General features: G+C 32.9%; 2 protein-coding genes and 1 long non-coding RNA gene across 14 annotated transcripts in view; 2 read left to right on the top strand and 1 right to left on the bottom strand.

Moving 5' to 3' along the window:
* l(1)G0004 (RNA-binding protein pno1) overlaps nt 1-13,362 on the top strand; it is a 185,813-nt gene that overhangs the window by 57,370 nt on the left and 115,081 nt on the right. The gene's annotated exons all lie outside the window — the stretch shown is intronic.
* Nucleotides 1-13,362, bottom strand: part of Hsf (Heat shock factor) — a 37,714-nt gene that overhangs the window by 3,472 nt on the left and 20,880 nt on the right. For all 12 annotated transcript variants that reach the window (XR_013874131.1, XR_013874132.1, XR_013874136.1 and 9 more), the window contains 5 exons: nt 12,812-12,862; nt 11,468-11,557; nt 10,263-10,325; nt 7,949-8,038; nt 1,293-1,359 (listed from right to left, as the gene is read on the bottom strand). Coding sequence is in view for 4 of the 12 variants with exons in the window: in XM_080146482.1 (XP_080002608.1) it covers nt 1,293-1,359; nt 7,949-8,038; nt 10,263-10,325; nt 11,468-11,557; nt 12,812-12,862 (361 nt within the window). In the remaining 8 variants the exon portion in view is untranslated. The remainder of the gene's footprint in view (nt 1-1,292; nt 1,360-7,948; nt 8,039-10,262; nt 10,326-11,467; nt 11,558-12,811; nt 12,863-13,362) is intronic.
* LOC145304178 (uncharacterized) lies at nt 5,110-5,935 on the top strand. The gene is made up of 2 exons (XR_013874013.1): nt 5,110-5,265; nt 5,771-5,935. It is a non-coding gene; the product is annotated as an uncharacterized LOC145304178 (long non-coding RNA).

Here is a 13,362-nt window from a genome sequence, read left to right as displayed (position 1 = left end):
TCCTCATATGTAATATAGGTGTTCAAGTCGATTTCAGGTTCCAGGTATAATCCTGCAAGTCCTGAACCTCCAGGTCTCCAGATATCTTTAAACGGTTCCTGTGACCGCAAATTTTTACTTGAAGATTTCAAAGGGGGGAGGCGGATGTGCCACTTTTTGAAACCAAAACTAAAAGTCAACAAAGGAACTCAACTAAAAAAAGAGTTATAGGTCTGAGATTTTGCATGGCAGTTGCTTTATAGGGGTACAATATGGAACTGTGAAGAAACGGCGGCGCAACCGCCGAAAACCGCCGTTTCCCGACGATTTATTTTTGCAATTTCTCGGCGGTATTCGGCGGTTGCGCCGCCGTTTCTTCACTGTTCCATATTGTAACCCTATAAAGCAACTGCCATGCAAAATCTCAGACCTGTAACTCTTTTTTTAGTTGAGTTCCTTTGACTTTTAGTTTTGGTTTCAAAAAGTGGCACATCCGCCTCCCCCCTTTTAAACTTAGGCTTTTTTATATATCTTCATGACATATTACAATTTCATAAAATCTGTTGCCGTTTACCTGCCAACCATCGGTTTGCGGCTGGCAGCTGCCAAGTACTGCTGCCACCGCCAAAATTTATGTTTTGATATTTCTAATATAAAATTTACATAAACATAAACATATTCAGAAAAAAATTGTTCTTCTAGCTTCAATAATAAGAAAATTAAAGCCATTGAAGATTAAAAAAACCCAGATATTTTGGTTGTAAAATATAAAAGATTATATTGCCGGATATCCGGCCGGATAGTTTCAATATCCGGTATCCGGCCGGATATTGAAAATGGCCGGATATCCGGCCCAACCCTAGTTAGGGGTGTCCCACCCCCCAAGAAAATAGCTTAAAACCACCACAGGACCAATAGGTATATACTCTCAAGAGTAGAATCCGATCGGTTCAGTGGTTAACGAGATCTTAAGCTTCAGACGGACGGACGGACAGACAGACAGACATCGTACTACTTTGTATTATAGATGACAAAATTTTTATTTGTAAGCAGGGGTGTATTTTTTCCACAAAAAATCATTGTTTAAAAGTTAAAAATCAACATTCTTAAAATGGACGTACGGACATTCTGGTATTCGAAATCGTACCTAACTAGAACAGGACACATCATGCAAAGTTTTCGATAGGACAATTCTAACATGCCTAAATTAACGAACGAGGCTATCCATTCCGAACGGACGGAAGACCCTAATTATAGAAAAGCTTTGCTTGTAAAAATGTTGAACGCCTGCGGCGATTCATAAAAACAGCTACCTGGTTCTTCATCCTCGGAGGTTAACTCAAACAAAGATGGCTGGAACGACAAAGATTTCAAATCATCCTGAAAATTAGATATCTTTAATGAGTATAGAAAAGTATTTCTGCCCTTATACAATGGTTTCTGTAACCCGCAACTTTGTTTACTTTCCATGATTCATATTGTTTTTGGAAATTAAATAAGGGAGAGGGAAGTTCGGTGGTAAAAAATGGATTAGACGGAAAGCACCGGTAGTTAACACAAACATTCAATCAGGGGTCATGAGTTTTTTTTTTATAGAGACATAATGTTGTATTTCAAATCAAGATCCTTATCAAACTAGCTTAAAACCTACTTAGGTCCATTAATACTAAATTTTAAGGAAGATTGTGATCCAATCTGGTTGTCAGTTTCCTAGATTATACCGGACAAAAGTAACTTAGTACATACATCCAGCCAGTGATGCGGAGCCGTTTGATTTTTGTTGCGGCTCCGGCTTTTACTTTTGAAGGTTTTAAAAGTTCAATTTTTTAGAAAAATGGACTTGAAACACTTACAAGAGTTACCAAAATATAAAATTTTAAACATTAATTTTAATCAAGATAGGTATAAAAAAACTTTTTTTTATAGCTATATGTTTAGCTACCGAAGCCACTGTGAAAAAAAAACGGCTCTTGGTTCCGGCTCCGCATCCCTGCATTCAGCTACTTCAGTGTATAGGATGGCAAATCCCTATATATTCATAATCTTTAAGAATGGTATCATTAAAAATTTGTTCTAGGAATTTTATTCCATTTTAATTTTTTACCTAAGCAGAGAAAATGCAAAAAAAATATGGGTTTTAATTTCTATACTTTATCTAAAATATTTTAATCTGAAAAATAAGACTACAGGGAAGGAGAGTGACATTGTACCAGAAATTTTATAGATTCATTATTTAAGTAGTAGTTTTGCTGTTATCAATTCATCGTCCATTGTCTTATCCCTTAAGATCCCATATAAAGAGTACAAAGAGTTGTGCTAGATAATATTAAATATTGGTAGAATTTTCAATTAATAAATTCCTGGACAAATACTTTGGCTTCGGGCAGGGATCTTAATGGACAAATTAATGGATGATAAATTGATGTACATCCCCTATATCATTTAACAAAATTTACCCCTTCAATATATTAAAACTATTGGTTGAAACGTTTGGATAGTATACTCAACTTAATAAACCAACCAATCCAAAAGAAGTACCCATAGTTTCAAAGCCAACAAATAAGAAAACGTTATTATAAAATTTTAAGTACTAGTGTTATTTTGAGTCCAATGCCCCCTCCCTTCCTGGACTTAAGGCAGGACAATATGTGCCAGATTATACAATGTGAAGAAATTGAGAAAGGTTTAAAACATCTAAAGAAAAACAAAAATAGATATCTTATCAGTGAATTAGAACAAAGTGTAGGAACAGTCCGGCCCTATTATTGACTAGAACGTGTACACATTTTGGTACAAAAGAGCAGTTTTCGTCAGCTAGAAATTCCATTGCATATTTAACGGATTATTGTGTCTGGTAGCCCACCAAGGGTAATAAATCTACTAAAAACTGTTTTGGCTTGAGAAAAGTTTAAAATCTAATGTTTAATCCAGTTATAATTTCCATTTTAAACATAATTTTTATTAATAACCAAAAGTGTCCCAAGTCAACCAGTTAATTAAAAGGAAATACATCTCAATTCTCTATGCTTATGCTTTTCAAATGAAATATAAAGGTCTTTAATATTAGATTAAGGCTTAACTTAAATATTTTACTAAACCATGCTACCTAGGCTACAAATAACGTGATTTCTATCAAGTTTTATTTTTATCAGAAAACAATCAGTAAGAAGTCTATTGAGTATTGGTTATTTTAAACGATGAGCAATTGTGAGAACTAACTATATGAATACTTTGCCTTTTTGGTGTTTTCATTTTCATTAAAGTTATAAATAGGGACTGAAATATGAATGTTTTACTAAATAATTATTTTTTTCTCTTCAACTTTTCCGCAAGTCAACTGGATAAAAAATAAAAATGGCTCTAATTTTGATATAGGGTTGGCAATCTGAATCCGGCCAATTTTGGAATCCAGAATCCGAATCTGGAATCCGTTTTTTTATAGCGGATTCGGATTTTTAATTGTTTGGCTAAAATTAGCGTCTTGAGTTTTTTCTTTCAACCCCCCTTTTAAAATATTGCTAGAATCCGGAATCCGTCAAAAAAATAAGAATCCAGAATCCGTTTTATTTTTGGACGGATTCTTGTAAGAATCCGAATCCGGTAAAAATTTAGACGGATTGCCACCCCTATTCTAATATCTATGTAAGGTGTTAATTCCTTTTTGAGTTCTTTCAATGCTACAGTAAAAACTTTTAAAGTAGAGACCCCCAAACAGCTGATTTTATCCCCTAATTTTGAAACCAAAATTATATGTTCAAATTAAATTGCTTGCTAGCTACAGCTTGTAAACGTAAAATATAAACCAATTGGGTTATTTGCAGTGTTTCGGAGCCGGAGCAGCAACATTTTTGGTGGAGCCGGAGCCGTATTTTTCGTTAATATTTTATATTATCTATTTTATTTTATCAAATTCAATAATGAAAAAAATTGATATATTAATTTTAAGGTAGGAGCCGGAGCTGGAGCCGCATCAAAATTAAACGGCTCCGACACCCTGGTTATTTGTTGGGGGGGGGGGGGGGGGGGGGGTGTTGAAAAATATCATCAATTTGTCGTTTCAGTCGACTAATATGTACATTATTTTAATGTGCACTATAGATCCTTTCTATAATTATGACAAACTAAACGATTTCTTTCTTAGAAGATGATTAAAGAAAAAATTGGTTAGAAACATATATCAAATAGAGAACATTATATCCTAGGGCTTAAAAGTACTTAAATATTCACATGATGTAAAATTGATGTACATTCCCAATGATGATACACAAAATTACCCCATTTGTAAAATTAAAATTGGTGGATGAAATGATTAGACACTAAAACTTAATAAATCAACTAATCAAAATCACTTAAGTCCTCAAAGTTGTTAAGACTACGAATAAGAAACGTTATTATAAAACTTTGGGGACAAATGTAATAAACATCTTATTGTCTCCCCCCCCCCCCCCTCTCTCTCTCTCTGTTAGTTTCCACACACATTTCCCTAGAGTAGTAGAATATCCACACTTTTACTCATTTGTAGTCCAAAATCCACAATATTTTTAAAAGAAATCATTTCTACATCTCATATCCATTATAGATAATAAATTTAGACATGTAAGAATTGTCCTACTAATTTAAATCTTACATAAGAATTTATGTAAGAGAAAAGTTAACTCTTATTATCTACGTATTTAGCAATTTTAATTAATAACAGTCTTGAACATTTTAGAAATACTGATTCCTACGACGATAAAGGACATTATTGCAGCTAAATCTCCTTGTATTAATTAATTTTAATACAAATTTACAGCCATGTAAGCAAAGGCTTTAATAAAATTGTATATCTAACTTTAATTCATGAGCTACTCATAAACAAATCCAAAAAATCTCCGCCCAATCTTTAGCCTTTATAAATATTTTTTTCAAGGTAATCCTTTCATTCTCACGTTTTAAAGGTTTAAATCTCATAGCGACCGACAGGAAGTAACGGCATGGTTGATCTTAAATCCTCCCCCCCCCCCCCAATATTTACAAATAGTAAAGGTAAAATATCATATGGGTTAAAAAGGGGCGGGACGTTTTTCTTCTTCCCTCTCTATCATGCTACGGTTGCTATAAATACAGTCTTATTTCAACAATTTCTTCAGTTTAATTTTAAATTTACAAGAATAAGCACCTGTCAACAAAATGAGTACATCAACCTCTACTGAGCCAACTGCTTTGGTTGATACTTCTAAGAAGAAAATAAAGAGTGCTGGCACCTCCAAGAAAGGGATTATGGATGAGCAATTGTTGCCTATATTTGTAAGTATTTTTAAAAGCAAAGCTTTTCTGTAATTACGATCGAACCGTCCGTAAGTGTTAGGTCACGGTTAGCTCTTTAAGTTAATTTAGACATGTCCTATCGAATTTAAACTTTAGTTAATGATTCCTGTAACAATTAAGTATGATTTAGAAAGCGTAGCAACTCTACAATAGTTATCAAAAAGGCCGTGCATCTATATAAAAATGGCTTATTTTCAGCTTTTTAGACAACTTTTTTTTTGTATGATATTTTTGTACTATTCAACAGATTTTAGAAACAATGATTCCTAGAACACAATATACAATATTTTAGGCGGGGCATCTAGCTATAAACCCAACCTTCCCAGGACCTATTAGAATCTACATTGTAAATGAAAATGTATCACTTTAGTGCACTATAGCGGTTAGCGAGATCCTTAGGTACGCACAGAGATACAATTTGTGCATATTCATTTGTCTAATAATAATTTCTTTTGTGGTTGTTATAATCTTTGTTTAATTACAGGAAGAAATTGCTAAAAAGCTGAAGGAAAGAGCCAAGAGAAGAGAGTACCAGAGAAAATATCGCAAGAAGGTCAAGGCCAGGAAGCGTTATGCGCGCAAGAAGGAATTACGCGGTGGGAACTAGGAATGGATATAGAATATGTGGATATATTGACGTAGGGTTGGGCCGGATATCCGGTTTGGCCGGTTTTCCGACAATTTTCAATATCCGGCCGGATACCGGATATTAAAACTATCCGGTAAATTGTCGGATATCGAAAGTTGGCCAGATATCCGGCCGGAACCGGATATCCGGCATTAGAAATAAGCCGGATATCCGGTATCCGGTCAAAAAAGTATCCGACCCAACCCTAATTGACAGGGGAATCCTTTTCGTCCATTTAGGTTGCTAACTTAGTCAACACGTTTCTCTATGGTAAGGGAAGGATGGGGTAAAGTCATGGGGAAGTGGGGTTATCGTTAGTCAGCTGGTTGAAACATCTTATCAGGATATGCGAGAACCTCTCACAATATCCATATATTCAATATCCATTGCAATAGGTAACGAAATAAACCGCGCGATGTAATGAAGACCAACAATGAAAAAATTATTTTACTTTTGGCATTTAATAATTAACCATGCATTTATTATATTATGTTCATATGTTGAAATTAAATAAATATAAAATAACATAAAATGTCTTTTTTCCCGCGTTTGCGATTTCTTTAAACTTTTTAAACTATCGCCATTTGTTGGCCTAAAACTTTGTTGGCCTTTTTTAGATGATTTTCCTTTTACAAACTTCTAATGCGTTCAAAAAAAATATGCATCAATTTATAGGAAGTTACGTTTACTTAAGTATATTCCTAAAAAGGCTGCTCTAAATTAAAAATCTGGAAATAAAAACGTTTTTAAAGTCGGATACCCGTAAAGGAAAACTAAACATCCTTACGTAATTGAAAGCTATAAATATAAGAAGACGCGCAAATGAAAAAGAAACCATAATGCCTAAAAATTTATGCAAAATCTAAAAATATACTATTTTTATCATGATAAATACGTAATAAATATAATATTAAATATGACTAATTAATACTCAATAATATTTTCTATTAGAAAAATATCCAAATAGTTTTGAGATAATGTCAACCTTTTATACGTTTTCATATTTAGACACTATTGCAGAGATTTTAAGGGATAAGACAATGGACGATTAATTGGCAGATTAAAATTGTTAGTTGAAAAATTAGAACACCACTGGTTTGTTGTACTTTCCAATTATAATTCAATAAAAAGTCCTACAATTTTTAAGTCAACAAATTAGATAACTTATAAATAAAACTGTTGGTCCCAATTTAATTTACAGTGCAACATCCCTAACTCCCTCCATAACTAAGACATCTATTACTTGAATATATTTAGGGATAGATCAATGGCCGATACATCCTCCTAATATATAAAGTAATAAGCTTTTTTTGTCTGTAGCAAAGGATCTCGCTAACCGCTGAACCGATATAGTCCTCCTTTACCGTGTAGCTACATATTGGTTTTGGGATGGTTTTAGGCTATTTTATTTTTATAAAATGGCTGGGTAGGTACGGTTTTAGGCTATTTTTCTGTCTTCAACCTTTCTTCGAATATAGAGTCCCTAGATGCTAGGAGAGCATTCGCTAGTGAACATTATTGTATGAAGATCGAGTTACTAAAGTAACAAATACACTTGATTGATCCTTATATAACAATAACAGGATTTCTGCCTGCGTGTATGTAGCTTTAGATCTCTCCGCTAGCTGAACCGATATGGTTTTCCTTTACAGTGAGGCGTCATGTAGGTCCATCACTATGTTGTGGAAGGGTAACACAACACTCCAAAGAGAAATAACCCTTAAGAAAAAATATGACTACCCCCCAAATTTTTTTCTCTGACCTTTCCTATAATCATGGTTGGTCAGTACGTCCATCCCTAACAGATAGCCTTAATTTAGGTATGTTAGATTGTCCTATCGATTACAAACTTTGCATGATGATTTCTGTAGTAGCTAGGTACGATATAGAAATCGTAGCAACTCTATAATCGTTATCATAATGTTCTGACCTTGGATCTATATAGTAGCATACCTGCTAGTGGAATAATATAACGTTAATCAAACAGACGAAATATGATGAACAGTAGCTGCGCTCCTAATATAAAATCCCCACCTGATGCATGTCCTCAAAGCCGTCAGCATTGATGGTAATATTGTTGGGCAAGTTGTTGTAATTAAATCCGCTCAGATTTGGATGGTTCTCCTGCAAAATTATTTATTGTTTAACGTTGTGGGTAAAGGATCTAAAGGGATAAGACAATGAACGATAAATTGATGTACAACCCTTATGATGATACACAAAGTTAACCCTTCTGTATATCAAAATTAGTGTTTGAAACGTTTAAACACTCAACTTAATAAACCAAACAATCTAAATTCACTCAAGTCCCCAAAATTGTTAAACAAACGAATAAGAAAAGTTACTATAAAACTTTGGGGACTAGTGTAATAAACAGCCCATTGTCCCCTCTCTCTCCTGGGTTTGTAAGATAGGGACAGAGAGATTGAATAGATAGAAAATTGATATAAAAAAAAGGAGAGAGAAAGAAGGGCAGATAAAGAGAGGTGAGGGAGTGATGCCTAACGAGTGTGGGAGGCTGAAGGAGAGATAGACGGACGAACAAACCATACTTATGAAGTAGCTGCGCTTAAAAGGAATACGAACATCTTTAAAAAAACAAATGATAGGTATTTTTAAAAGCGAAGCTTTTCTATAATTAGGGTCGGTCCGTCCGTCCGTCCGAAATAGTTAACTTTTATTCGTTAATTTAGGCATGTTAGAATTGTCCTATTGATTTCAAACTTTGCATGGTGATTCCTGTAGTAGTTAGGTACGATTAAGAAAGCGTAGCAACTCTATAATCGTTACCAGAATGTCCGTATGTCCATTTTAAACATGTTGATTTTTTTACTTTTTTAATAACAATTTTTTATGTGATAAAATCATCCGATTAGTCTGATTTTTTATTACTGATTCCTATTACAACAAGGTACAATATTATGAGCGAAGCATCTCTATAATCAAGTATTAAAAAGGTCAGTGTGCCCTTAAACAGAATTCTGTATTTAATAAGTTTTGCAACAAATTTACGAATAATTTTGTTAAACCTTATATTTTCATATTTTGTATATTCAGTTCTAACACTCAACAAAAGTTAATGTTCGTCTGTCATATCGTTTCAGAGCTTCGCTTTTATGGATGTCGTCATCCTTGTTTATTTTTGTTTACATATTGAAATTATTTACGACAGTAAACAAGAATGATAACATTCATAAAACTAATTCTCTAAAAAAATCAGATAAATGAACATTAAAAAAAAGATATAATATAAAAATGATTTGATATTTAACAAGGATGACAACATCCATAAAAGCGAAGCACTGAAACGGTAGGACAAACGGACATTAACACTTGTATAGTATCAGAATATAAATGTATAAGAGTCGAACCAAAATTTAAGTAAATTTGTTGAAAAACTGCTTGATACAGAATAATGTTTATGGACATACCCGCATTTTTAGGACTTGATTATAAAGTTGCTTCGCTTATAATATTGTGCTTTGTTGTCCCAGGAATCAGTACAGGTACCAAAAATCAGATCAATCGGATTGTTAGATCACATAAAAATTTGTTGTTAAAAAAGTAAAAGATCAACATGTTTAAAATGGACGTACGGACATTGTGATAATGATTATAGAGTTGCTACGCTTTCTAAATCGTACCTAACTACCACAGGAATCATCATGAAATCGATATGACATCTCTAACAGGCCTAAATTAACGAAGAAAGCTATCTTTCTGTTACGGACGTACGGACGGACCGACCCTAATTATAGAAAAGCTTCGCTTTTAATAATTAGAATTGACGTTTTAGTAAACTTAAACAGTAAACACGTAGATTATCAAGATATGTTAATGTTGATGCATTTTAAATAGTTCATAATTATTGTTATAGATCATTATATGATTTCATCTAAAAAACGTCATATTTAATAAGTTCAACGATTTTAAACTGGTTGCTTAGCAGATTTTTTATAATTCTATGGATTCTCTAATTCTCACGTTTGAAATTTGAACAAAACATAGATTATTATAAATTAATCTCTCTTTGTTGTTTTTGAATTATTAGTTGCAAATCTATTCTACAAATGGTAAATTTTGTTCTATGCTTAGTTGCGCAGTTACTCTATCGCTATGACCGTCCGTTCGTCAGTATAAGTAAATATGCCTAATAGTTAAGAATCCTGAGTGTGTAAAAAAAAGTAAAAATGACAAGCAATTAAAGTGCCGTACGTGAAAGAGGGCTAGGTAATATTAACCTTTTATAAATTCAAAAGTATTTTATCATATAGTTAAATTGATATTGCAGCGCAACTAATGGACATATCTATTATCTATACACTTATGAAATGATTGGAATACAAACCTCAGGATTAAATAGAGAAGAGACCAAACTGGAGTCTAAAGTTATTTGACCAGATAAAATATCCTGAAAAATAAATGTATGAGTTGTTTTGTGCCTTTTCTATTTACCTTCAAATCTTTCTTCATACATGATACCTACCTAATCAAAATTCTAGATATTTGAAATAAATGTTTCTCTACTTCATTTCCTTTTCTATATTGTGTATAAATGTATGATGATTATGAATATGAAATCCATCTTAATTTGTTTATCAGACTTGGTACCTAGTTGCAATTTTTTAAAGAATATCTATAATATAAATTTTCTATCTAATTAGGTACATTAAGACAATCAAGCTATTGATATCATTATCTAGACCATAATCTTCCTCACTTAGAATTCGAATTTTGATCTGAAATTTTGCATGAGTAATCCTTGGTAGGTCTATTTTCCCTAAACTGAACAAAAAGTTGGAAAAGTAATGGCTAACGGCTGGCGGCACAGCCGTTTAGCCATTTTTAAAACTATTTTCAAGGCAAATTATCACGAAACCTAGTAAGCCGTTACTTTTTCAACTTTTTGTTCGATTTAGGAAAAATAGACCTACCATGGATTACTCATGCAAAATTTCAGATCGAAATTCTAATTCTAAGTGCCATTTATTCATTGATTACGAGATGGTTGCATTAACCCCCCCCCCCCCTCCCTTATGTACCTTAAGATTATCTAGCTCAGCCTGAATGTTATTGATATCTAAACCATAATCTTCTTTCTATCCAATTATCTATCTAACTAGATACCTTAAGATTATCTAGCTCTGCCTGCATGTTATTGATATCTAGATATTAATCTTTTTTCCATCCAACTATCTATCTAATTAGGTACCTTAAGATTATCTAGCTCAGCCTGCATGTTATTGATATCTAGATCAAAATCTACTTTCTATCCAACTATCTATCTAATTAGGTACCTTAAAATTATCTAGCTCAGCCTGCATGTTATTGATATCTAGACCACAATTTTTTTTTCTATCCAACTATCTATCTAATTATGTGCCTTAAGATTTTCTAGCACAGCCTGCATGTTATTGATATCTAGATCAAAATCTCCTTTCTATCCAACTATCTATATAATTATATACCTTAAGATTATCTAACTCACCCTGCATGTTATTGATATCTAGATTAAAATCTACTTTCTGTCCAACTATCTATCTATTTAGGTACCTTGAGATTATCTAGCTCAGCCTGCATGTTATTGATATCTAGATCAAAATCTTCTTTGCTTATCTCTCTATTCAGTGCAGGTCTCTGAGTCTAAAATCATTTGAGATGATATTAAATATAATAACTATACTGTAGCCATGCCATTATTAGAATAGAGTTACTTGAGTAGTTAACAATAGGGTTGGGCCAGATATCCGATGTGGCCGGATATCCGGCCATTTTCAATATCCGGCCGGATACCGGATATTGAAACTATCCGGCCGGATATCCGGCTCTATAATTTTTTATACTTTACACCAAAAATCTCTGCTTTTTAAAATCTTAAATGGCTATAATTTTCTTATTATTGAAGCTAGAAGAACATTTTTTCTGAATAAGTTTAACTTTATGTAAATTTATAAAGATTTCTGAAGAAATTTTTGTTTACTACTTTAATATCTGGTAATTTAGCCGGTTATCCTGTCAGATATCCGGTAATATGGCCGGATAACCGGATATTTGCCGGATATCCGGCGTTGGCCGGATATCCGGCCGGTTACCGGATATGCGGCATTTGAAATCAGCCGGATATCCGGTATCCGGTATCCGGCCAAAAAAGTATCCGGCCCAACCCTAGTTAGCAATAAACAAAAATTAACAAGACAAGTTAAGACTGATGCTCATTTGAATTTTATATGGTTCTTTCATATAAAGACACACAAACCCGCATAGAATTTATTTTCTAAAACTTACGATCTAACATAATTATTTTGAGGCTACAGTTTAAAAGGTCCCAAGGGCCATGCAATTGACGAGAAATTGGTGAAAGAAGTAAAAAAAAGTGCACCTTTATCCCAAAAGACATCAAAAAGTGGGTTAGGCAAAGTAAGATAATTAAATGGTGCAGCCAATGTCTAAGTGGATGATTTAAAGGGTAGTTTTGCTACTAATTGTCCTAAAGTTTTTTTTGTTCAATTTTTGAAGTTTGAAAAAATCCAAAGTTTTGAATAGCTTAATTACACAAACCATAATTAAGTTTGCTATAAAACACACATTCTAAGAATATTATGAAATTATTCTTTACTTTTTTGCATCCTAAAGGTCATTAACTCTTACACAAGTAGGAAAAAGTTGAAGGGAACAAGAGCAAGTTAACTAGGAAAGAATAGGAAGGGACTATGCACGAATAAGAGCAATGTTGTTTTACACCTCACAGTCATGTTAATGGTTAAATTTATGCTAAATAAAGATATATGTACGAGGAAAAAATCAGTTGCATCAAATGCATGAAAAGGGAAAAAATAATTAACTATACTAATAATGTATTAACGTATTAGCGGACAACTACATGCATCAAGTTCTTACCTTATCTGTATTGTTGGACGTGGACGTACTTGTCATTGTATTCACTGGATTCTAGACAGATAAAAAAAACATTATGTTTTTTTAATAAATATATTTTGTTTTAAGTTAGATAGATCCAGAATAAGGTATATCCAACAAGCAAATTAAATCAAAATAATATTTGGGGGCAGATAAAAGGTCGTCTTAACTACGATGTGTTGCCCCCCAAAATCACCCTAACAAAAGATTTTTCCTAATTAATTCAGTTGTTGGTTAAAGCTGCTAATAGATAAAAAAATACTATACATGGTTTTTTAGTATGGCTTAGGACCAGTTGAAATTAACCGGATTCAAAGCCATACTTTAAAACCTCTTCCTTCGTATTAATAATCGAATAAATTGATTAAATTTACATGTGTATAGTAAACAAAATGCAGTGCATCTGTACTATAAGAGAAATAAAAATAAATCTCTAAGAATAGAAATACATAAAAATATTCCTTTTATGTGACACATTTCAAAATAGTGCATTTCATAAATAGAAATTGGATATAAGTTTATCTGGGTTGTTT

The sequence above is a fragment of the Acartia tonsa genome, chromosome 13 (genome assembly GCF_053477335.1).
Source record: "Acartia tonsa isolate MP-2025a chromosome 13, ASM5347733v1, whole genome shotgun sequence".
Taxonomy (NCBI): Eukaryota; Metazoa; Arthropoda; class Copepoda; order Calanoida; family Acartiidae; genus Acartia; species Acartia tonsa.
This window is presented reverse-complemented; position numbering and strand designations above follow the sequence as displayed.